General features: G+C 37.2%; 1 protein-coding gene across 2 annotated transcripts in view; it reads left to right on the top strand.

Annotated features, from left to right (window-relative positions):
* TMTC2 (transmembrane O-mannosyltransferase targeting cadherins 2) overlaps positions 1–26,702 on the top strand; it is a 390,967-nt gene extending 364,265 nt beyond the window's left edge. For both annotated transcript variants that reach the window (XM_041738923.1, XM_041738922.1), the window contains one exon: positions 24,010–26,702. In XM_041738923.1, the coding sequence (XP_041594857.1) occupies positions 24,010–24,189 (180 nt within the window). In that variant the 3' untranslated portion in view covers positions 24,190–26,702. The remainder of the gene's footprint in view (positions 1–24,009) is intronic.
* Positions 26,703–27,395: the final 693 nt, after the last annotated feature.

Raw genomic sequence — 27,395 nt, 5'->3', positions numbered from 1 at the left:
CCCTCTGCCTCTGTCTCTACGTCTCTCTCTGTATCTCCATGAATAAATAAATAAAAGTTTAAAAAAATAATTAAAAAATAAATTTTACAAAGCTGTCTGGGGCTACTGTGGGGAGAATTAATTATAGAAGCAAGCTGGAAGCAGTTTGGCCATCGAAATGGTCCATGCTATAGATGATGATGGTTTGGTCCTAGGTAGAGATGGAAAAAAATGGAAAATACGGAATAACTGACTCCATCCTCCTGTCTCAGAACATCCCTTCCTCATGGATTCTTCACATTGGTTATCACATTTACCCTCCACTCAAGTTGGTCAAACTAATAACTTCAGTTACCTTCACTTTTCCTTCCTTTTCTTCACCCTTGATCAGCAGATCACTATATCGTACCAGATTAGGATTAATCCCAAATGACTCGATCTAATAGTTCTTCATTTCTCTTTTCATTGCCTGAGCTTAGGTTTCCTAATTCCTTACATGAAATCTTTAAGAGGTCTCTAACTACCCTCTCTGCCTCATATCTCAGTTCCTCAAATCTATTCTTCAGTCTCGCGACAAGAATTGCATGTTTCTAAACACAGTACTTTCAAATTACTATTAAAAGTACTCTCTGACTTCTCATTGCTGATAATCTTTTCCCATAGTTTTTGCTAGAGACAAAGCCATTTTTCTAACAAAAGTTTTAGCAGAACCAAATATGTGAAAGATGCACATATTTCCTCCTTAGGAAAGGATGTTCTATGCCTTGTCTCACTGCTTACCACCATAGTACGACAAAGTACTAGCTGTTACTACCTTCCAACCCCCAGTGCTACTTGCCATCCAAAAACTCAACATACTCTAAAATTCCATATAATTTACCCTTTATTCCTTTGAAATTCATCTCCTGCTCATACATCCTGCCCTGCTCTTCTCCAGCTGCATGAATTAATCCTTAAAAATCTATCTCAAATATTTCTGTGTATTGTAGTATTGTTTCTATTAACAAGGAAAAAAAAAACAACCTAAATACCCACTGAGGAGACTTGTTAGATTAGGGTATTTCATATCTTTTTAATGAATTTAGAGTAAATTAGACACTGTCAAATTTTTAATGATGTATTTAATGAATATGCTCTACGAAGAGAGATCCATTTCTTTTGCTGAGAGGTAGTGATTTTGCTTCATAATCATCAGATTCTCTTAAAGCCAATATCCTTTTATAAGGGTTCAATATTTTTTCAGACTTTTCTACTTTGCAAAAGAATGAAATATGACATACTCTCTCAACTATTTCCCAGGGAGCTCCTAATTTCTTGATTAAAAGCTTAATTTCATTCTCTTTTCTTACACAGTAGGTGTTATTCTTTGGCATTTATGGTAAAGATTTATAACAGTAATGAAATTTTCCAAACTAAATAGAAACAACCCCACAGGCAAAAAAATGAGTACAATTTAATTTTTTTTCTATTATAAAAGTCTTACTGTGTACAATATTGACACAGTCTACTCATTTTGGATTTTAAGTGTACACTTGTGATTTAAGGTCAACACTTAAACATATGCTGTTTTGAATTTCTTTGTGCTACTATTAATAAATTTTACTTTTTCCTAGAGTCCAAATTCCTCCAGCATTAGGAAGGAAAAAGAAATATATTTGCGTATATGCTCTATGCACAGTTATATATGCACAGATATTTATGTTTCCTCAGATGCCTCTTGAGAGTAAGCTAGATTAAGAGATTCTCCAAGGCCTATTACTGTTCTTCTTCAACTGAAGAATTCACAAAACAGAATTTATATTCCGCAAATCACTAGAAAAAAATATTGTCGATTTTCTTCCAGTTTTAGATTACCCTCCTCTTATAAACAATGTATGTATGTATGTATTTATGTGTGAGTGTGTGCATGCATGCTAAGGAAGTACCATCTCAAAGTTTGCAAATTACCACTGAAATATTGCAGCTTTCTTTTTTTTTTTTGTAACATGCTGCAAAATAATAACTAACATTTCTGTAGAGTTTTGCACATTTGCATATTGTTTGCATACCTACTCTATTACTTATTGCTCATAATATCCAATAAGAAAAATGATAGCTGTTTCTGCTGGGGTTTTTGTTTGGTTGGTTTGGTTTGGGTTTTCATACAAGAAACTGACATGGGCAACGTTGGGTAATTTTTCCAGAGTAATACAGGTGGGAAATGGGAAGGTAGGGATTAAAGACCAGATCTTCTATTGCTAATCCAGAGCTGTTTCCACTTGCCATTTTGAAGATATATGTATAGACCTATATAGATAGATATAGATATGGCTTTTGGTACATTTATCTTAAAACATTTCCTCCTCTTTTGGAAATAAATTTATCAACCCCTTTATAATCTAAGGTCTTTCTCCTATTTCCAGCAAGAATGATCTGTCTGAACAAAGTGTAATTATGTAGATAAAACATGGAGAAAAACCCTATTGTTAATGCTCCCTAAACTAGTCTATATGGAGCTCTTCTATATTTTACTATCTAGAAAATGTTTTTTTTGTTTTTTTTTTTTTGTTTTTTTAACTAACAAATGCTAGTAAGAATAGGCTGCAATTAAGGTAATCTTTTCATCTCTAACACCTAATAAACACTGAAAGTAGCTCTTACGAAACCTCTGGAACCTAATCTCAGAAAGTAAGCATGGTTCTACCTGCACATATCGATGCTTCTAATTGATTAATCAATTATTTTGTTACTGAATTGCTTTAGCAACATTATAATTCATGTTTAATAATACTGATCACATTTTAATCAATCCTCATTCAATAGGACATCATGGAAAGCAAATTTATAAATTTATAAGTACATTAAAATAACAGCCATTTAGCATGATTGCTAGTGACATTATTTTGCAAAGATAAAACTTCAATAGAATATTTGGTATAATTAAATAATCTTGAACAGCAGTGTTTTGTTTCTCAATACCTAAGCAGTATAATTTTAACCATACTGTTTGCGAACAGTGGACCGACTATAAAGATACATATTTTCTTTTTCTTCAAGTAGATATTTATTTTTATTCTGAGTACATGAAGAAATAAAAGCTAAATTAAGAATAATTTTATGACCCAAATGCTTTTTAGTATGTTTCAGAAAAATCATACAAAAATCATGTTGGTGCAAATAGATTTTCTCTTTTTGTCAATACTCTGTCTGTCATTATCTCTATCTTTTAGTTAACCATATGCCCTTAAATTATGGTTATAGGGTCTTGTCAACCCAATGTACCCAGATGCTTATGACAAGCATTATGAACAACTACCTATGTTTACCAAAATGAAAACAGGCACCGTCATAATAAATTGGAATAGTAGAGTGGAAATGGAGTGGAAAACTGGGGTTCGGGCCCAGAAATACTGATTACTGGTTGTGTTACCCTGAACTACCTACTTTATCCTTCAAGATCCAAATATCTCTGGTCACTTGCAAGGATGAAATTAAACCATGTAAGTGAATGTGCTTTGAATGATTTAAAAGTAGCAAACAAATGTAAAGTACCTGCAGTATAAATAATGACATCATGATGATGATGGTGATAGACTTTCTGACCCATTAGGAAACTAAGACTAAAGAAGATATAGAGGCTTTATGTATAATACATACTAAGTAGCTGCATTGAGATTGAAAATGATTTTCCATGTATAAGTTAACAGCCAGCTAATGCTGTTTTCACTTAGGAAATTACATTTAGAAAGCAGATAACAAGTTAATATTGTATGAATAATTCCTAAGTATTTCAGCTGACAGTAATCCATAAGTGACTGGTTTTTATTGACATTTGTTCTTCGCACCTGGGTACAACTTTGCCCCTTGCAGTCCCTTAGAGTGCATATGTGCTTGTAGGTGCATTTGTCCTCACATGAGAAAAAGTTTGATTTGAGGTAGACAGCAAGGGAAGTAGGACATGAATCCCTTATCCATTCTGTGAACCTCAGTCCTGACAGCACAGGAAGTAGGCTATTTTTTTTTAACTCTTTCTGTAGGTGGAGAAAGGAACAAATATATGTGTTCTGTGAAGTAGCAGTACTTGCTACTCTAATTTGCTGCTTAGTGATAAAGAGAGAGAATAGATGAAGGAAATTCCCTTGTTCTCATTTTGTGGGTCTGAAATTAGTTTTTATCTCAGCAAGAGGGAGAATTGCTCTGCTGACAACAAAATACGAAAGTAAAATTTCCATGAACTGTAAGAAAGGGATTGTGCCAAAATGCAAAGTAGTCAAGCATGTGATAAGTGCTATTTATATGGGGGAGGGGTAGAGGGAGAGGAAGAGAGAATCTTAAGCAGGCTCCATGCACAAGAGAGCCCAGCACGGGGCTCCATCCCACAACCCCTAGGATCATGACCTTAACTGAAATCAAAAGTTGGACACTTAAACCACTAAGCCACCCAAGTACCCCCACGCTCTTTTTAATTTTTTTTTTATTTGAGTATAGTTACACTCAATATTCCGATAGTTTTAGGTATACATCATAGAGATTCAAGTTCTCTATACATTATGCTGTGGTTACCACAAGTGTAGCTACCATCTGTCACCGTATAATCCTATTACAGTACCATTGATTTTATTTCCTCTGTTGTGCCTTTTATTCCCATGATGGTAAGTGTTCTTATAAGAAAAGCACTATGTACTTCTTTTAAGGTACTACATATTTTTTGATAAATAAACTTTGGTTGTGTAGTGGTTCTCAATTATAAGCTAAACAAAGTAGAGTCCTGCCAAAAGTGGATAACATTCCAGGAGGATGTCAAAGTGTTCTCTGTATGCTTTTATTTGTTTATGTTGCTTATCTATATTTGCTACTTCTTCCCTTCCCTTGAATTTGAAACCATTCTGAGAGCAAGATCCACTTTCCTTCCCCTGTTACTTAGAATGGTATAATTTACAGGATTCAGGCTACATAGTCATGAACCAGCTCTTCATTCATATGCTCTCAGATTTGAAGCCAACTCTTAAAACTGTCAAAATTTCAATGACTTTCATTGTAATCACAAAGATTCCTACTTCTTGTCAGCATAACAGACCACAGCAATTCTCTCCTCAGGTAGAGGATAAAATAATATTTTTTCCTTTGTTGGGCTTTCAAGAGGACGAGAATAACCATTCTTTCAAAAAAGTAATGGGTAGGGGTTAAGGAGCAAAGCAAAAACAAAGAAGAAAGAAAACTTTGAACTGGACTTTGGGATTCTCAATGGCAAGTCACCTGTAGGAGCAGGGTTATCCTGAGTATGGAGTTCAATAGTGGCCTTGCCTTCTGGTTAATGAATCTTGTGCTTGCACCAAGGTGGTAAAACAGAGTTTATAAGTGAGTCAGGACCCTCAAGGCAGAATGTGGTAGTTTTAGGTTGGTGGTATTTTCTATTTGTAGATGCAAGTCCCCTCTGGAGAAAAGCATCCCTAATTCAGTCCTTCTGGATTCCTCAGATTAAGATCAAACAATTCATTAGTTAAAGAAAACTCAAAGATCACTAAGGCCCCAAGGAAGTAACCACAAGTGAGAGCCCGCAAAAACAAAATATTTAAACCTTCAAAGACTACAGATACTGAAATGTCAGAAACAGAACACAGGATTGCTTTGTATGAAATATTTAAGTAGATAATAGGGTGGTCTTGAAAAGGAAAGAATTCTTGAATTCAAAGCCCAAGGGGTAAATTAAATAGATTAGTCACAAATGAGAATATTAATGGAATTTAAGATACCTAGACTGCCATTCAGAAAAGAAAAATGAGAGGGACGCCTGGGTGGCTCAGGGGTTGAGCGTCTGCCTTTGGCTCAGGGCATGATCCTGGGGTCTGGGATCAAGTCCCATATCAAGCTCCCTGTGGGGACCCTGCTTCTCCCTCTGCCTATGTCTCTGCCTCTCTCTGTGTATCTTTCATGAATAAATAAAAATATTTTTAAAAAAGGGAAAATGAAGAATACGAAAGTTAAGAAAACTGGAGAATACAATGAGAATATGTAATATCTATTCAGAGCCCCAGACATTAAGGATAGCATAGTGAATATCCAAGAATTTTCTAAGATAATTAGAAGATGCACAGCACAATATGTCCCAAATTGAATACATAGAAATCTATATGCAGGCTCAGCATGGTGCATTATAGGAAACCAGAAGCAAATGATAACCTAAAAGCAGCCAGAAAGAAAACCTACCTATGAAGGAAAGCTAGTTTGACCAAGATCACATAAAATTAATGCAACCCTGAAAGACACAAGATAATGAAATAATCTCTTTAAGATGTTAAAAGAAAATTTCTATGATACTCTTCTAGCATCTAGGAATATTTTTCAGCAATGATAGTAAAATAAAGACACATCATATCATCAAAAATTGAAAAATATTACCGTCAATATTCTTTTACTAAAGAAACCTCTAAAAACAGCTACTTTAGGAAGAATAGAAGTTCCAAAAGGAGAAGCTCAGATACAAGAAGGAGTGGGAAGCAGATAAAACAGCAAACATAGATATAAATCTAAATAAACATTATGTAATCTAATGACAGTGATGATTTTTGTGTGTTTAATGTTGGGTCACAGGATGATGTGGCATCTCATTCACCTGTGCCTACCTGACTTTAGACAAAGGTATATGGCAGGTTGGAACTTCTTCTCTGGAAATGTAGAACTTTTTTTTTTTTTTTGGTTTTGCTAATAGAAGAGCCCAACAGAAGCATGGTGTTACGATATATACACCTAAACACATAGAATATACTAACATATTTTGTAGTAAAGATGCATATTAATAAACAATGAAATCTGTGCTTGTGAACATCATGGAACTTTCTAAGACTAACCATTGCTATTAACTTCCATCTACCTCTGTGCTTCCTAACCCATCCACTAGTCTCTCCCCACAAGAGATAATCACTATTTGAATCACCACACTGAATATTGAAATTTAGTTTGTAACTCTAAAATAATAGAACTGGTTATTATGCTAAATCCATGGTTCTTTTAATTTACTTAACATATACATTTAGTTTTCATTTATTAAATTCTAGTGGACACCAAATGAAATGTGATCAGTATTGTTTTCAGCTAGCCCCTGAAGTACAAGGAGAATTAAGATTCGAAAACACCAACTGCAAAGCCCCTAGAACAATCTAATAACAAAATTAAGAAATGTGTTAATTATTAGAAACATCTTAGGATATGCTTTTGGTGCCTTGCTTGCTTTCTTGGTGAAAGTTCCAGAGTCTTCAATAGCAGCTACTTTTGTGCTTAAGGTGAGTTGTTAATAAGTGGAGAATAGGGATCCCTGGGTGGCGCAGCGGTTTGGCGCCTGCCTTTGGCCCAGGGCGCGATCCTGGAGACCCGGGATCGAATCCCACGTCAGGCTCCCGGTGCATGGAGCCTGCTTCTCCCTCTGCCTGTGTCTCTGCCTCTCTCTCTCTCTCTGTGTGACTATCATAAATAAATAAAAAAAATTTATAAAAAAAAAAAACAAGTGGAGAATATCTTTTAAAAACCCTAACTTTACTAAAACCATTATCCTAATGAAAGCCCATTTTTACTAGTATTTGTTAATAAAATTGTCGTATTGTTTTCGCCTTGGTACTGTCACGACTATCTGCGTCACCCCAAAAGCCCAGTTCTCACAGGTCGTCCATTACACCTAGAATCTAATCCCCATAAAACTCTGTGTATCCCTCTTTTGCCTGCATCAACTATCACCTTCCAACTCTTGAAATATTTTACTGACTTGGTCTCCTAGGGGAGCCCTCTTGCCTGGTTACTGTTTCCTGAAACTCACAGTTTCACTCAAACATCCCATGACCTGACTGCCGTCTCCACTTGTGGCACCAACATCCCAAATGCTCCAACCACACCCAAGATCTACAGTCCATAGAAATCACCAGCGTTTCAGTGTCCTAGACCTCATTATGCCTCACATACCTCCTCATTTAAATAAATGCCAAGATCAGTCATGATAATCATTCCTTTGCTTGTTTTTGCCTCATCATGTTGTTTTTTTTTTTTTTTTTTTTTTAAGATTTCATTTCTTTATTCATGAAAGAGAGAGAGAGGCACAGACACAGGCAGAGGGAAAAGCGGGCTTCATGCGAGGAGCCCGATGTGGGACTCGATCCTGGGACTCCAGGATCATGACCTGGGCCAAAGGCAGACGCTCAGCCACTGAGCCACCCAGGTGTCCCTTTGCCTCATCATACTTGTCGGCCACATCAACACCTGGCTACATCCATCTTTGCCTGCTCCATGTCTGCATCTTGAAACTAGACATAGCTAGAGAAAAACACAACTTGCTTTAAAGTTCAATAACACTGGCCTCAGGTGAGCCCTCAGGGCTGGATGGCGATCATGTTATCATTTTTTAGCTCATTCCTTCTGATATTTTTCTAGATAACCTCACACTTTACTCATCTAAAATTTCCAACATCTTTTTCCCCGTCATTCCCACTCAACTGACAGCCTTGCATCCTTTTTCACTGAGAATGCAAACGTGATTAGAAGTTTCACAAGTTTCCATCTTCACATCTAACCATCCATTGGCATTTGTGCCTTTAATTGATACTTTTTTCCCATTGTTATAAACTGTCTATACTTCTAGTTCAAAGCGGCCTCTTCAATTTCTTCTCTAGATTCCTTAACTGTTGAAGGACATTAGTCCCACAGCTACTTGCCTCCTGTCTCTCTCTCTTTCTCTCTCACTCTCTCTTTTTCACTGTATCTCCTGTATTAACAGATTTTTCCTTCCTACTGAAATATCCCATCGAAATTTAAACATGATGTTATGTTCTGGTTTCTTACATGAAAAACAAAAAGTCTCTCAAGCCTATTTATGCCTCTAGCTACCACTCCATTTTCCTCCTTCCCTTTATAGCATAACTTTCCATTTTCATTTGAACCTCTTCCAAGCAGGCTTTTTCTCCAGTGATGTCACCAAAGCTCCTCTTGTCAAAGTTACTGGAACAACACTCAACAACATTAAATCCATTTGTTCTCAGTTCTAATTTTACTTGTCCTATCAGTAGCATTTGACACAGATGATTACTCATTCCTCCTGGAAACACTTTCTTCACTTAGTTTCCAGATTTTAAGCTCTGGTTCCTCCTAACCTTCATCCCTCTGGCTTGTTCTTTCCCATCTATCCAATCTCTTGACCTTGATTTTTTTTTTCTTTTTTCTTGACCTTCTTTTCCCTATATTGTCACTTTCTCAGAGATCTTATCCTCTGTCGTGGCTTTAAATAGCATGATATACTGATGGCTCCCAAATTTCAATTTCCAGCTGGGGTCTTTTCTTTGGACTCCAGACTAATCTACCCGGCATTTAACTTAGTATCTGCACTAGTACGGACGCCTCAAGTAGCTCAAGTAGCCGAACCCCTCAAGCTACTAGTTCAGAATGGAACTCATGATCTTCTTCCCACACCTTCTCATCCCATAGTCTTTCCCACTACAGCAAATTGCTTCATTCTTCTAATTGCATGAGCCAACTTCCACTGCTCCTTTCCTTGTCAAAGACATCACCGTCACTGCTGATCTATAATATAGCAGTTGACTCCTTCATTAGTCTGCTTTTGATACAACATTCAAAACATGTCGGACCAACGAGTGATCACAATTGGTGATCCTTGTGCAATTTACTCCATCGCCTCCTTCATTTCTACACTCAAATGCTGTCTTCTCTTAAGACCTTTAGAGAGGGATCCCTGGGTGGCACAGCGGTTTGGCGCCTGCCTTTGGCCCAGGGCGCAATCCTGGAGACCCGGGATCGAATCCCACGTCGGGCTCCCGGTGCATGGAGCCTGCTTCTCCCTCTGCCTGTGTCTCTGCCTCTCTCTCTCTCTCTCTCTCTCTCTCTCTGTGACTATCGTAAATAAAAAATTTTAAAAAAAATTTTTAAAAAAGACCTTTAGAGATCTTCTTGTTTAATATTGTATAGGAGGGTTCAGCAAACTTCCGTTGTAGCAGACCAGGCAGTAAATATTTTAGGTTTTGCAGCCATGAAGTCTCTCTACAGCTACTCAGTTGTGCTGTGGTAACACGAAAGCAGCCATAGATGATACATACATGATTAAGTGTGGCTTTTTTCCATAAAAATTTATTTATTTTATTTATGGGCATTGAAATTTGAATTTTATGTAATTTTCATGTGCTGTGATTTTTTTTCTTTTTTCTTTTTTTTTTTTTTTTATAGTAGCAAAGGGCTAGGCTAGATATGGCTCCCAGGCTATAGTTTGTTGACTGGCCTCCTTTCATACATCCCTTCACCCTTTTCTTTGCTGTATTTTTTAATATACTATATATCACAATATAATATACTATATATTTGGCTCATATTTTTGTGCTTATTATCTATGTCTTAGGAACAAGATATAAGCTCCATGAGCCCCAGGATTTTTAACCATGTTGTGTACTGCTGAATTCCCAATGTAGGTGCTCAAAAATTAAATGTTGAATGAATGAAAAAATATATTTTAAAAAGAAAATGGGCCATAGGGGTTGAAATCATTGAAGAACTCAAATTTATTTTAGAAATTACAGTTTTGAGGAACACAGGAGAGATATCATTTTGACCATTTGCAGCCTGCAAAAGGCTCCATCCATGACTTTCTCATTAAATTCTTCATTATTATGTCTTTGTTATAAATAATCTATTCATTTCCGCTAAATCCCATTTATTTAGTAAGAGATACCTTTATGAATCAATTCCTCTTTTCATGGGATGGCCATACTTCCTGGCCTCTCATTGTTCCTTAGGTTCTGGAGTCAAATAAACCTACAGATTAGCCACATGTACTCCTGCTTCTCTGCTGCAGGCTGCTTTTTCAAATGGCCACTATAAGTGATCATATTCCATAGAATCCTGGACTTAATTTTCTAAGAATATTGACTTCATAATTACCATTTCATTCCTACTTCTCTTAGATTAACCAAAGAAATTAACAATGTTCTTGATCTTCTGTCTTTGACTAAAGTAAATACAAGTGTTAAATTATAGGCATTAGAGCATGGCTTAATTTCTGTGAACCATTTCAAGATACTGAACTGGATTTTAATTACTATATATAACGGACATTAAACATGTATAAGATAAATGGCCTACAATTTAATTAGTGAAGTATTAATAAGATAATTTATTTTAAGATTAACAAATACATAATAACAGAAAAAGATCTTGTTTCTGGTTTCTTACATGAAAGAATTAAAAAGATGTGCCTTGTACTTCTAGAAAAGACTTTTTTGTTTTATTTGTTCAACATGAATCATAGGTAGAGATGATATGTGATCAAGTTTTTCTGTGTTAACTTCTTTTCTGAAGTTCGTTGCATTGCCAGTACAAACTTATGTTTTTGTGAGGAGGTAAAATGTATTTCTGTGTGACTTTGTAAACATAGTTGACATGTATCATATAATCATTATGGTTCCCTAACTCAGTATTGAAGATGAGTCTAAAAGAAATCAGAGTTAGCATATGAGTATTAATCATTGGGCTCAAAATAATTTATTTTGTTCTTCCTTCTTTTTCAAGTCTTGTTTGTGTTGTTATTTGTGGTATATGGGTGGATAAGTATCCATTAAAATATATCTGAGGCCAGCAATTGCTTGGACTCTGGGTCCGTGTGATTGCTTTATTGATTGCTTATTATTTGTTTGCTTCCTTGTTTTATATTGACTGAAGAGACCAAGGAAGGGAGGCAAGAAAGTAAGGGTATACATTTTCAAAGACGGAATTGCTCAGAGAGAAGGTAAGACATTGGTAGAGTAGGTAAAGGCAGTACAAAATCAGTATTGTGCATAATTGAGGAAGCTGTTATGTAGAAAAATGTCATCAAGCCCATCTTTAAAAGCTTAAAGATATAAAAATGTGCTGACTGTACAGGTTCTACATTAGATGACTGATGTAATCTGAATGTGGCAATTTCAGGTATGAACATGTCAAAAATAAAGGCAAGACATGTGATTGAATGTAGAGAGATTGAGGGTAATACATGAGGTTATACTGTGTGAGTGGCAAAAGTTCTGCCGTTAAGCCTCCCTTGATTTGCCATGAGTTTAGATACACACAACCCATGTTTATTTTTATATTTTCAGCAGGTGTGACACTTTGTCAAGTGTACTGGCTTGGCATAGAGCATGGCTTCACCTTGACTGGTGTGTCCTGATGGAATATTTTCTGAAATGATGTGTGAAGACCTTGCATCATTATTTTTCCAAGCATGTATCAACAAAGTCTTGGTCTTATAAAAGTGCAAATAGAATGCCATGTATCAGACAGTATGTTTACATTTTATTTTTAGTCCCTGGAAAGATATGTAGTTTCTGTAGGAATTGCTTTGTTTCTGCTCATTATGTTTGATCTGGTCCATCCTAACTCAGTGTTAGCAAAAGTTGCCACTTGCTATATATGCGTGAAGCCCGTAGTGAATTCTCTTTGTGAAATACGCTTCTTCATATTCGTTCCATGGGTGGACAGTTGCTGCCTTCTAATGTCATGCTGAAGTGTAATTGATCCAAATGACACTGTCACCCTTGAATGAACCCTGCTTCTTCACTCCGTCCACGTTGTCAGAGGAAAAAAATGTCTTACCCATCTTTCAAGCATGTATACTGACCCTAAATTTCATTTCATCCACTGCTTTGAGGTCTCTAACGTACTCATGTACATGTTTTTTTAAATCATTATTTTCAATAAGGCCTATTTAGAAACAAGTCTGTCATTTCAACAATATGCAAACTGGAGTCTCTCAGTTGACCTCCACCTGATTACAGCTATTTATTGGCAAACACAGAAGTCAGTTGGAGAAGTGATACATACATAAGGTTAAAAACATTTTTCCTGCATTTGATTGTCATAGTATATGCTGAATCTTTACTCCAATGGTAACTTTGATTTTGCCAGTGCAGTATGTCTTTTTTTAAAAAAATTCGATTAGCTAACATATAGTACATCATTAGTTTCAGATGTAATGTTCAATAATTCATCAGTTGGGTATAACAAACACCCAGTGCTCATCAACTTCTCAAACTCAGCACTCAATGTAGTATGCCTTTAGTTCTTGCTGCATTGTGTTTTTAAAAAGTAAGATGATCAATTTGCATCACAAAAAGGGCCAGTCCCTCCCCCCCCACACAAAAAAAGGGAAAAAAATGTTTTTCTCTGCCTCCCATGACAATTAAGTTCTTAAATATCGTAAACTCAAATCTCAACTTCCAGCATATCTCTGAGATACATTTTAATAACACCATGATTATCCCAGGGACGTGTTTCAACTCCTTGGGATGAACATCATTTTATTAGATGAGTTTTATTCAAACTCATGCTTCACACATACACACGTGAATGGCCCATACAGCTGGAAATCCTTCTGCATAATACGATTATGATTGAGAAAGCATGCACATGTTCTTCCCTCCCCTTCATACCAGAAAGAAACGAATAAAGTGTAGAGTGAATTATGTTGTTTAAATCATATTTGGAAACAGACAAGGAATTTGGTTCAAAGAAAGGGAAAAGATGCTGTAGGTTCCTGTAGCAGCTATCCACGGTAGTAAGGGCAGACAGCTCTTGGTGTTTTAGAGATAGAGGTGATTTTGCCTGTTGTACAGATTCTTACCTAAATTTCATTCCTTTAATGTCCTTACCTTCAGTAAGTTCTTATTTTCAGTCTTCTAATCTGCATGCACTAATTTAGGTCATGTATTTTTCTCACTTTATGTGGAGCTTTTGTTTGTAGTTTTGCTTCAGGTGACGAGCTACATGTTCATTGCAAATCAAGATAAATGATGTACTGATTGTCTTTTCTTAAAAGCTAAGAGGGACACTTGTGTGGCCTGGGACCTAAGTTCCCCCATTTGGATCATGTGGGAGATGTTCTTATGAAATTAAGGACATCAGGAAAACCTGTCTTTGAAATAGGATCATCTCTGGTAAAGATTAATTTCTGAGTTCATATTCTTAATTTAGTATGTGCACTTTAAAGTCTGTTGGAAATAACTACCACCTTTGAAATGACTCTGTTCCAGTCACTGTTTGCTGTCCCCCAAACCACAGCTTTCGGCATTTTGATCACCATAGAAATGGATAGCACTCCACGCTGCGGCGATCACACCCATCATAAAAGTTAAATGAACATTCTTGCAACAGCCGCTGGGATGGGGCAGGTGTAGGAGAGAAGGATTGAACACACAGGATAAAATGTGTCGCTGAGAACTTGAAACTGCTCCCTTAATACAGTGTTGTGTCTTGCTTGTCACCTGTAGCTCTTTTGTTTTATTCAAGGCTATTTCAAAAACGCAAACACCGTGTTGAAACTGAGAATAACAATGAATCATCTCTATTATCTGTCACAGTTTGCCAGGCCATTGCTGGATTCCCCATGTTGTTTTCCCCTGTTGTGTGTACAATTTGGTAAATCTTTCTGCAGAGATACTTTTTTCAAAATATGACTGTAGTCAAAACATGACTATGAAGAACTACCACTGCTGAATTGAGACCGTTGCAGTGCATGTGGACTCTTGTTTTATCTTGAGATTTTCCGACATCTCTCCGTTATTGTATCAATATTTCATTTCTTAATATGATTTTTTGGGGGGGGTCTATTTTGATTGGATCGCAAAAGGGTTACAGCGTGGCTCTCACTGTGAACATCTTCATCTCCGAACTAATCGCAATGCAGACTCTTCTCTATTAGGACTTCTGCCCATTGTTGGCTGTGTTGTCAGCAGTTAGCTAAAAACACTTTTCAAAAGTTAACAAGCTGATTTTGATGTGACAACCAATTTCAGAAGTTTGTATGCCATTCTCATTTTGGAAGAATTAAAGACTTGAAGCAACCTGGCAATTCATCGTGTCTCATAGGCCCATGACCATAGGAAGTAACCTCTCCTCTCCACATCTCACCCTTCTAGACGTGTCTGATTTCTTCTCTGTAGCAGAAAAATTTGTATTCAAGCACTGCACTATAAACACAGTGGGGGCAGCGAATCCGTCTGTAAACTCTCCTGTAGCGTTAGAACAATGCCTAGAACAATGAATGGGTAACAGTGACACTGACCCGGTAGGTTTGAGGCACATACATGAGAGGTATGTACACCCCCTAATGGTTTGTGATAAATGCCAACTGTGCAGTTAATGTTAGCTAAAACTATATACAGACTGAAAAAATATTGTTCTTGTTCAGCACTTAGCTAGAGTGTCTGACAGCAACCTTGACATATAGTAGGTGCTTAGTAAATAAATGTTTATTAAGTTACTTTAAGATCGGGCTAGGATATACCTCTTCTAGGTCAGCTCTTTCTGCTAAATCATAACATTTTTTTCTTCTTTCAGCAAGCATTCATTGAGAATGTCTTTCATATGCCAAAGCCTGGCACTAGCACTATAAAGACAGCTAAAATAAATTCACTGTCTGTTTCACTCTCCAGTAAAGAAGACAGATGCTTATAACAAGTAGATGTTATTCATTGTGGTAAGTGTTGCAATTAATGTATGTAGACAGTATTGTGGGAACACAGAGAAGTAAGCTATGAATAAGAGATTGTTAAACTCCTTTTTTAAATGAGCAGAAGTTTGTTGAAAAGAAAATGGGAGAAGGGCTCTGTCAGAGAAACAGTCTGATAAAAGATGAGTGCTCAAAACTGCACATGGCAGAAAGAGAAGGTTTCTTATGGCTCATGCAGATACACACACGCACGCACATGCACACACACACACTGAGGGCTTTTTTTTGGGCGCCACATAATAATCAGTTTCTTAGCATTGAGCAGAAAAGCCTGGATTCTTTTCTGTAGGTGTAGGTTGACCTTCTGAAACCCCATTTGTGAGGGATCCCTGGGTGGCTCAGCGGTTTAGCACCTGCCTTTGGCCCAGGACGTGATCCTGGAGGCCCAGGATCAAGTCCCAAGTTGGGATCCCTGTAGGGAGCCTGCTTCTCCCTCTGCCTGTGTCTCTGTCTCTCTCTCTCTTTCTCTCTCTCTCTCTCTCTCTCTCTGTCTCTGTGTCTCTCATGAATAAATCTTAAAAAAAAAAAAACCAAACCCCATTTGTGTTTTTAAAAGAGATAGATGGTCTGTGGGTGATAGGTAAAGCAGGAGTTGAAGACAGGAGGGCAAAAGGAGACGGACAAAAACTTAGGAATGGATGAGATGCTCCAGACGAGGCAGTGCCAGTAGAAGTGGAGGGTGATAAAGAGAGGGAGAATATGAAAATATTGTTCATTTCAGATTTTATTGTTGTCCCTAAGAACAATAACTGAGAAGAAAGCCAGAAAATAGATAAAGACAGAGAAGCAGACTATAAAGAAAAGTTGGTTCTGTGTGGGGCTAACCAGGAGCCGCCAGCCTTCTCCCACAGACAGTCATCCAAGACTCCCCAGCGTTGCTGTGAAATGTTGTCGTGGGTCCTGTTGCCCTTCTCCACTGCCCAGATTTCTGTCCTCCTCCCACCCACATTGAAAATCCACCTCTATCAAGGATTTTCCCATTTTGTGTTTAACAGATTTTTCATCTTAGAAACAGTGCTTACTTACCTGGTTGTCTGTCTTGGGAAAGTGCCTGACCAGGAGAACACTAGGCCAGACAGTTGTATTTAGGGCTGTTTTGAGGTAGTAGGAGTTCTGTGTAATTACCTTTCAAGTACCACCATGTAGATGACAACCCTTACAGAACTTATTCCATCTACATGTTAAAGAACAGGAGGATCACTGAAAGGAAAAAGGAAAAAGCTAATAAACTTATGAAAATGTTACTGGCCTTGGTAGTAATCAGAGGGAAAGAAACCAAAGGCAGAATAAGATACTGTTTTACAACTTTCAATTTGCAAAAATGAAGGAGTCAGACAATGTCAAGTGTCATTAAGGTCATGGAATAAAGGGATGGGCCCCTGTTACATGCTGATGCTGCCTTTGATACACCCACACTGAAGAACAATTTGATAATATCTGCAAAGTTGCAGATCCTCTGTGACCGATCATTTCCAATCCTCAAAACTCTCCCTATAGGCATGTGTCACAAGAACATGGATGGAAGCCCTCTTGTAAAGAGCCTTTAAGTTCATCCTTAAGAGATTGGGTAGTCTTTGAATGGAATTCGTGTAAAAGAACTAAAACCTTGCCTGTATCAACATGAATAAGTGTGAAAGACAAAATGAGCAAAATATCCAAGTTTCATCTGCCTGCTTGGCATGATGGTGATGGTGATGACAAATTTATGAAATTAAAACTTGTAAATGTATAAGATCATACATTGATTATGGGTACGCAAAAAACCAGAAGTATAAGATATACAGAATGATGAAATGATAAATACCAACTTCAGGTTAGTGGGGTTACCTTTAAGATATTGTTTATCTATTCATGAGAGACACAGAGAGAGAGGCAGAGACACAAGCAGAGAGAGAAGCAGGCTCCATGCAGGGAGCTCGATGTGGGACTCGATCCCAGGACCCCCAGGATCACACCCTGAGTCAAAGGCAGACGCTCAACCACTGAGCCACCCAGACGTCCCAGGATAGTGGTTTTCTTGGGAGAATGGAGGTGAGTTCAGGGATAGGATAGTGAGAGACATTTGGGGGTTTCAGTTGTATTTATAAATTTTCATTTGCTAGGCAAGTACACAGTTTTTCTTGTATTCGCTGAAAGTTTTGTTTGTATGACTACAATATTTATAGTAAAAATCCTGCATATGGCTTTACTCATGTGTTCATTCATTCATTCATTAAATCTGTCACCCGTTAATTAGTTCAGCTACCCATTCACTTATTATTCTTCTTTCTCAAATTAATTTTATTTAAGTAATCCAAGAAATAGTGGTTAGGGCTTGAACCGAGTAGGGAGCGATGCATGGGTGGCTCAGTGGTAGAGCATCTGCCTTTGGCTCAGGGCATGATCCCGGTATCCTGGGATCGAGTCCTACATCAGGCTCCCTGCATGGAGCCTGCTTCTTCCTCTGCCTGCGTCTCTGCCTCTCTCTCTGTGTCTCTCATGAATAAATAAATAAAATCTTAAAAAAAAATAAACCAAGTAGGAAGAAAGGGACTATGATTAGAAGACAAGTTTAAGGGAGATAGTTGGGTAAAGGTGTCAAGACTTAATAGTTGGATGTACATATATGTGTGTGTATGAAGGAGGGCAAGGAATCAAGGATAGTTTACTCAGGATTCTAGCTTGGCATTGACCGATAAGCATGCCAGTGAGACAGAGGAGGAGGAATGATGTTGGAACACAGGAGGAATAAGGTATCAAGCTTTGAGTTCATGGTACACTTCTTTTTCCATAGCCTGACAGATAGTCTTTCATTCAGTAATTATTTATTAAATATCTGCCATGTACAAGGCACAATAGAGAATTTTAAATTTATGCATAAATACTCTTTTTCATGAATAATTTCTTCAAAGTTTTTTACCATTATTTTTTAAGCATCGTGATACAGTTACTGCTCCAGTAAATTCAATTGGGTAAGCCAATTTAAACTGAATACAGTTGAGCGGCAGTACGTAGCCTTTGTTAACTTATTCGGTAACTATTTGAAAAAAGTGTGAAACCATTAAAAACTTCAGACTGAGTAAAGTCATTTAAGTTTTGCAAATTATATTCAGAAGAGAAGTTAAAGGTGGTTATCTTGCAAATGTCCCCCAAATTTGTAGTGTGTTTGTTAATAGCTGAATAACTTCAGAAACCCTTCCTCAAAAGTTATTTAGTTCATATGACAATAAATATACAACTATATCAATAAATTCAGCAACACTTTGAATGGAAATAGATTTATAAAATTAGAAAAAATTTTTAAGATTTTATTTATTTATTCATGAAAGAGACAGAGAGGCAGAGACACAGGCAGAGGGAGAAGCAGGCTCCATGCAGGGAGCCCGATGTGGGACTCAATCCCGGGTCTCCAGGATCAAGCCCTGGGCCGAAGGCAGGCGCCAAACCGCCTAGCCACCCTGGGATCCCCATAAAATTAGAAATATTGATCAAATATTTGTGTTTTCATTTTTTCAAAGCTTCTGTTGCCTATTGATTTACCTCCACAAAACAGAAGTGGTTCACAAGGACTAATGGGATAAGAAAACCCAAACACTCTGTGTATTTCCAGCTCCTGCCTAACAAGACCATTTCAGCCAATCCCTTTTCCTTTTCCTAGGCTCTCCCCAAATCCTCTGTCCAGAGTTCTACATTTTAGTCCTGTTCTCAATGGAAACATGAGTGCCCAATCCTAACTCCCCCTGTGGCTTTACAATTCCTCCTCTATAGGTATCTTTCCAGGCAAAGGCCAGGAAAATAACTTTGTCTTCTAATCCTGTGTGCTTGGGATGCCCAGTGAGCTCAGCTGATTTCCCTGGGAGCCTCAAAGGTGTTAGGTTAGAATCAGACCTGCATAAACTTGCCTTTGCTTACTCCACCCCAATATATACCTATTATTTGAATTTTACTTATTTCCTCCAGTGTTGGAGAAAGAAGCCAAATACCACAGTCCAGTAACAATAAAGTCATAATTCCTTAGAGACTTGAAAAAAAACGTCATTTGTTACCGCAGTAGGGCTACCAGTCAGCCCCTTGGATGTGAAGCATCTGTCCTCTTCAAAGAAACAAGAAAGATCTGCTTCCCGTCTCTGGGCTGTGAAGTGGGAGGCGGTATCATTGGTTGTGCGGAGCCACAAGCTCCATTTTACTGGGTTGCAAGCTGCAGACTGTCTTTTGTTAACATGCTGAAAATTTCATCAGCTGTCTTTAATAAAAGAGGATGTGTGTGAGGGAAGACATCAGCTGCTGTGGTTGGGTTTCTCTTCCTTTGCCCATGAGTCACAGGGGGCACAGAGCAAGGACACCAGTGTGGCTTCAGACAGTCACCTGGGTTTCTTGCATTTCAGTGACAGAGCTAGGTAGTCTTTAATTCTGTTTAAAAACTTTTCCATGGCCCCATTTGGTTATGAAAAGGCTTTTTATGTCCTCTCCTGTCAAATTTAGTCATTTACAACTTCTGTTAATATAAGTTTCATTTGAACATTTACCATAAATAACTGCGTGGCCAAAAGAATTGACTTTGTGGGAGAATAGGCATTTGATCTGACATTCTTTGTTCAATACAGGACTTCATCCTCCTGTAGGAAACTCAAAAGTTGGAAAATAATATGATCCAAGATCAGGAAAAAACCTCTAGGACAGTGCTTCTCCATTGTAATGAGCGTACAAAACCCCCTGGGGATCTTGTTAAAATTCAGATTCTGATTCGCTCATTTAACACTTGAAATTCCACATTTCTACCAAGCTTCCAGGGGATGTTTGTGTCGCTCCCTGAGCTAGAGGCAAGACTAGGGGACCTGCAGGCACTCAGTCCCTTGGGCATCCAGTAAGCTAACCCTGGTCACTGCTGGGAAGGCTTGTCTATGAAGAGAGAAAACAACCATATAGCAAAATAGTCTATATCTAGTTTTATTCGTAAATTTTTAACAAACACATGAAATTGTTTATGTCAAAATAACTGTTGACACTTTCAGTTACCTAAGGCAGTGGTACCTGTTAATTAGGTTACCTTTGAGCATACATGCAAATTTCCTCAGTTTCCACTCACTCAAATAAGAAACTATAGTGAGGTTTTGAAAAACATTCCATAATAATGTATGTTTGTAGGTTTTTAAAATAAAAAACTTTTTTTTATTTTTATGGTAGGAGGATTAGACAATATCAAACCAAAATGTTACATCCAAACATAGAAATCTCTAGAGGTTTAAAAATATTATGTTTTGGGGGCACCTGTGTGGCTCAGTGGTTAAGCATCTGCCTTTGGCTCAGGGTGTGATCATGGGGTCTGGGGATCGAGTCCCACATTGGGCTCCCTGCATGGAGCCTGCTTCTCCTTCTGCCTCTCCCTCTGCCTCCCTTTCTGTGTCTGTCATGAATAAATAAAATAAAAAAAAATCTTTAAAAATATGTATTATGTTCTTAAATACATTTTTAGTTCAGTTGGATTTTTATTCTAACAAACACAGCTAATGAATATATGTGAACTTTTATGGGATCTGTTATCCCATTTTAACTTCATAATGTCAATATTTTATTATTTTTTGTTTAATGAGTTACATACGAGGGTAGATAATATGAAACTAAAGTAATTCCAAAAATGCTGTTATAATTAGCATTCAGAACTCATTTTGATGACAGATTTAACTTCCTAATTGTGTGGGGTTTTTTTTAGAACAATATCCACTTTTCTTTTTTCAACATTTGATGGCAGGAAAGTGTCTTCAAAGTATTCCAAGGACAGAAGAACCCGCGCTGCAATTCAGAAACAATAGTAAAGCCTATTTATGTGGCTGGGCATACTTCACCACGTGTTTTCACATCTCCCCCTTCCAGGTTTAGCCTGAGAAAAGGCCACAATGCTAGATAGGTAGAGCCAGGTCACAGATCCACAGCACTTACATTCAGTGGTCACTCAGGCCCACTGATAGGAGATTTTCCTTTGTGTTTTTGAGATGATAAGGAGAAAGAAAAGAAGAAAAGGACAATAACAAAGTTGTATTCTCATATAATCTCAGCAGCAAATCTATGAAGCAAATACTGTTCTCATCCCATTTCTAGAAAAAACTGAGGTCTCGGAGCTCCTGGGTGGCTCAGTCAGTTAAGTGTCCACCTTCAGCTCAGGTCATGATCTCAGGGATCCAGCCTCAAATCAGGCTCCCTTCTCTTAAATAAATCAATTAAATCTTGAAAAAATAAAAAAAGTAAAAAAATAAAAGAAACAGAGGTCTCAAGTGTTCAATCAACTTGTCCAAGTGTTCACATCTTGGGCAGAGCTGACACTGGTACCTAGACATTGTGACTCTGTAACTTTGGAGGGTTTTTAATAATCCCCTTGAATTGTAATTATAGTTAAGCACAGATACTTTGATAATAAAGTGATTCAAGAAATAATGACTATCCCACAGAGCCATCTGGTTTCTCTCAGCCCCCGTCACTGGGCCTCTTCTATTTATGGTGAGCCAGGAATGGTCTCCAACTGTGGTCCTCCCTCCCCATATCCTCTCCTCCCACCCAGGAGAGCGGAAGTCTGAATATTTTATCTATTTAGCATCTCTAGTAATTCAGGCTGTGAACACACTTTGCCATCCATTTAGTAGCTTTTTACTGATCATTGTACTACGCTCTATGAGGGAATATAATTCAGAAATGTGTCTAGGCATCAAGAAACCCAAGATAATAATGGGTGGAATGATAACAAAGTTCTTTTAGGAACATAGAGTAGGTGGTGTTATTTTAGGTTTCCAGGGTGGAGCTTCATTGTACATGTCATTTAGGGCTATGTTTATTTGGATTGGGGTTTAAAATTAGAAATTGACCATCTGTATTTTTCTTGATAAGTATGGAGTCATCCTGACCAAAAGCTTTTTGAAGGTCAGGAATAGCTTATATTTGCAACATTATTTTTGGAAGAGAAAAAAGGATCTAGACAGGTTTGAAAATAATACCCCATAGTTGAGGACTTAAGAGAATTTTGCTCTACATCCAGAGACGTATTACGTAGCCATTGAAATAAAAATTTTAAAGTATGTATAACAGCATAAAAATCACAAGCATGTATATGCTATATACCTCAAGTAGAAAAAAAAAAGGAGGAAAAATATGATAGGGGACCTCACCCAAGGTCACAGTCGGTGGTTGAGCAAGAATTCAAATCCAGACCTCTTAAAATCCAAATCTGATCATCTCTTTACAGTTGGTTTACTCTGAGCTATTCAATCCTGCCCCCAGCATTGTTTTGGTTCAGAAGTAATTGTTTTTACAGAAAAGAGTGGAGTCACATGGACTCAGCTGAAAAATGCACACATTTTGTGAAAATACTAAATTGTAAAAATAATTGTGAATTATTTTACACTGCATCAGAGTTGCCAAGACAATTAATAGTTGACACCATCTGTAAAACAAAAACACAATCTTAGCATAAACATTTTTAGTTTTATCTGATATTTGAAATATGCATTTGTATAACTGCCAAAATATTAGCTGTTCTGTGTTAGCCAGAAAGTTCTAGCGACAAGAGAAGAGCAGAACAGCCTTTACTTTTAGATAGCAAGGAACATATTGTAGATAGCAAGGAACAACAGACTTCTGCTGTTGTTAACTAATGTCTGAGAATTTTGGGCTGGAGACCCTTGTGTTAAGCTACTGGTACATAACTCATAAATTTGTTTTTTTAACTTGGCCGTTCATGTGATGTTTGTTTTGCAAATATCACACATCACAAAAAAAAAAAAAAAAAAAAAAAAAAAAAAAAAAAAAAAGCTGTGTTCAAGAAATCACAACTACTTTTAAACAAATAATATAAAACTTTTCTTACAGAGGTTATATTTTTCTGTACTACATTTTATCTGTTTCGGTATGTTTTTATTTGCTGTATTTATAATAAATATTTGCCATTAGAAGTTTAAAAATTGACTTAAAAATGAGAACTTTGTCTCATTAAGCTACTTGGATTAGATTTGGAAGGGATGTTAGCGATTACATTTGAATTTTTCTTCAAGGTTTTTACCCTGAAAACATCAGTAAGATTTTACAGTTTCTTAACTTATTTACTTATGTTTGCCTAAATGGCCTGGAATATTGCTAACAAGAGGAAACAAAGAGTGGGTGGACATAGATTTGTCAACTTCTCCAACTTAGTATTTCTTGGCATTGAGTTGAAAAAAGAAAGTTCAGTTCTTTCTGACAGTGTAGGACTTTTCACTTATTTTTCTTCGGAAAGTACAGTCTGACTTGGTTGCTAGGTTTTCATATGTAATCCATGCTTTCTCACTGAAGAATATTTTTCTAGCTGCCTGCCCTGTTTAAAGCACAAAGTACACCAGCTGTTTGAAAACTTTTTTTTTCTTTCTAGTTATCTTGGTCTATTTGTATAAATTGCTAAATTGCTTCCATAAAATGCCTCCAAACATAAGGGAATCATTTGCATAAGTGGATGAAGATTTTTGTCTTCCATGAAGGAAGGAAGGCTTGAAACAAGCCTCTTAATCATTTTCCTCCCTCTCTGTTTCCAGTATCCGGCGGCTCTGATGAACCTGGGGGCTATTCTCCATCTCAATGGGCGCCTCCAGAAGGCTGAGGCCAACTATCTGAGGGCTCTGCAGCTCAAGCCTGATGACGTCATCACGCAGTCCAATCTCCGCAAACTGTGGAATATCATGGAAAAGCAAGGTTTAAAGACTTCCAAGACCTGACACAGGAGGGCAGTACCTCGTCCTCCTCCATATTTTAAAGCTGGCTTCATTAATGAACAGAACTTACCAGCAGTGCTATGACAAGAGCTAGTATGGACTTCAGGACGGGGGCAGAGGTCACTGAGGTCACTGCCACTTCTGGGAGTATTCGCTTTGCTGTTGGCACAGCCGTTAACACCAAAAAGGGGAACATTGGAAACTTCCTGAAGGATGTAATTGTTACCCATAGAACTATAAACCAGAGCACTTAAAACAGGATCTTACGGCATTGGGGGGTGGGAGGGGGGTGGGGGCAGGGAGGGAATCCAAGTTACAAATTTTGTTCATTTTTAAAAGCTAATTTAGAAATTATATTGTTCCTTAAACACTGTGAGAGGAAGTCAGAGTGTCCATTCAGCCCTGATAAACAACTAAGATCAAGTGTTAATAGGGAATGATTAAAGTGTGGTGTGTGAATCCCAGTGAGCTGGCCGGTTGTCCTGACGCTGCTGTCTTCCCTCTTTGGGACAGCCTGCTTATCAATTTCTGAAACTTAGAGGGAAATTTTTTTTTTTTAGTATGTCAGGATCTGTCAATCTATAGTTGTTTCTTGATTAATGCACATAACATTTTATGATTTGGATGTCACAGTCTTCATTTCTTTTGGACAACGTTTGCTTCTCATGTTCTGAGCTGAGCTAACCGTGCTTCACACTGGTGTTTCAGGAGGGGTTGGGGAGACCTTATCCGTGTCAGGCAGTCATTTTTTTTTTCATTTTAATGTCACCAACATTTTCCCCCAAACTGCCTAGGAGAATTAATTATATTAATGCTTAGGCTTTGGAAATGGCTATTCCTGGTTAATGCGCATGCTTATATAAGGATTAAATCTAAAGAGCTTAAAAGTGTTCTAGTTCCATAACTAACCAGCAGCTATTAGACAAAAGGGAAGATGCTACGTGCTTCCCAGATGTTACTGATTAAAAAATCAAGTCTGCACAAAGGAGTGTATAATAACGGCTGCCAGTGATTGTATATTTTGGAAAGAGTTGGTATAAAATGCTAATTACTTTCTGATAGGTTCCTAAAAAGCAATGCTGATGTTTTTAAGGAATTATTTTTACTGTATTTTGCTCTTCCTAAAAGACATTGAAAATGACTTCTTTTAAGCTGCAGTAGAGTACAGCATCAGTCTGTGTGTTTCTAGGTCTTTTGCCAAGTGCTTTTTTTCACAGTTGAAAACTCTCCTTCACTAGCATATTGATATTTTATTTCTCTACCTATTAGTAACCACTCCAGTGATCATGATACAAGGGAAAATGAAGTAAAGCATTTTATTGAACATTATTTTGACTTGCAAACTCTGCTACTAAATATTAACTTTGCCAAAAAGCAGTTCACTATCAACTTCTTCATAGAGAAAGTAGCTAGACTGTACCCTACATATTTATTTATTTATTATTCTACCATAGTAAAATAACCAAACGCCTGATTCATGAGGTTCAGTTCTTTGGAACTGAAAATTAGCTTCTTCTTCTTTCCTTTAATACTTCCTGTAAATATCAGGTCAGCATCCCCACTAAAAGGAAGCTGGACTTGTATGCCATACAAGTGGATCATATTATGCTTTCTCCATATCTTATATGTATTGCTACATATCCGAATAAAGTGGGATAAAGAATTTAAAGTAGTATTCCTATGGCATTAGTGTTTTTGTGAGAAGGCCAGATGTAGTAAAAGAAGTTTGTTGATGGCGTTAATAAGAAAGGCCCTCCTAATATGTATATTACCTTGTAAACATTTCATGGAAGGGCCAAAAGTTAAATTATAACTAAATCACTGTGTTTTCAGAATGATATTTAACATTTAACAACAACAAACCCGTGGTCAAACCAAAAGTGTGGGTTGAAGTGTATTTTTCATCTTCTAGCGCATTGGCAATTGCTAAAAAAAATAATAATAAGTAAATAAATAAGGAATTTAATATAAGGATATAGAGATAAATTCAATGTCTAACATTTTTTATTTATTTAAATAGTTATTGACCTATGATGACTTCCTAGTCTTAACATTTTATGTCTTTTTTGTTGTTAATGTTCTTCCTTTCAGACACTTGGTTCTTAATAGGTTCGCTGATTGCACACAGTAGAGGCACTTCATGTTGACCCAGTTCCCAAGTAGCATTAATAATTGGGCCTGTGTCATAAAATGCATGGATCTTTAATAGCTAAATGACCCTGACACCTTTCACTACAGGGCTGGCTTATTAGTAACTGACCAACTTGGGGGGGTGGGGGGGGCACTAAAGAACACGGTCAAAAAATGTCTCCGCTCAGGGATTTATGGTGGATTATTGCAGACAGTGCTAAAAATATAGAGCACAAGACAAGTTTACTAAATTAAAGTTTTATTTTTTGAGAAACTGTTATTTGTATAAATTATCAAGATTTGTAGGCTTTCCTTTTGTAGAAATAATTGTTTTATGTGCCAGAGAATTTCAATTTTGTTTTCAACAATAAAGCATTGATAACAAATGTGTCGTATAAGCCTTTTTTACATCTTCTATAGCAACAATACTTGATGCTCTCGTGGATTTTAACAGAAATTGGAAAAAGTATTAAAAAGGTGGAGATTGAAAAAAAAATTTTTAAAAAGATGGAGATTAAGAGTCAAAGAGACACATCATCAATTTGTAATAGTTATAATGACATTAAGGGTTGCCTATAACATCAGATTTGCCACTTTCCAAAAAAGATGACGTAATTTTTGTTTTATTGATGGACTATAGATAAGTGTCAGGAAATAGCCCAAGCACAGCCCATTCTCTCTGCTTCATAGGTCATTTGGTTAAAATGGCCATATCTAGAAGACCCTGATGCTCTAGTTCTGATCTTAGAAGAAAGCACAACCCTGTTCTGTTGAGAGACATGGTATGGCACATTCGGGTGTCAGCTATAAAAAAAATCTTGATTCCTAGACAAGGTGTAAACTGGCAGGAAATCTGATCGTCTTGTTAAAATTGTCACTACATAACCACGTAATTACATATTGCCTAATTCCTTTATTAAGGATAAATTTAGCTATAAGGATTTTACTTTTAAACATCATATGGATGTGCATGGTTACATTCCAGCTGTATAGTTAAGAAAAGCAGGGCTCAGAGGTATGAAATCACTTGTCTGGGTCACAAAGCTAGCAAGCCTGTCCCCGTGGTGTCCTGTGCTCAC

Source organism: Vulpes lagopus, chromosome 23, assembly GCF_018345385.1.
Source record: "Vulpes lagopus strain Blue_001 chromosome 23, ASM1834538v1, whole genome shotgun sequence".
In the NCBI taxonomy this organism is placed as follows: domain Eukaryota; kingdom Metazoa; phylum Chordata; class Mammalia; order Carnivora; family Canidae; genus Vulpes; species Vulpes lagopus.
Note: the sequence above shows the minus strand (reverse complement) of the source record. Positions and strands in the feature narration are given on the sequence as shown.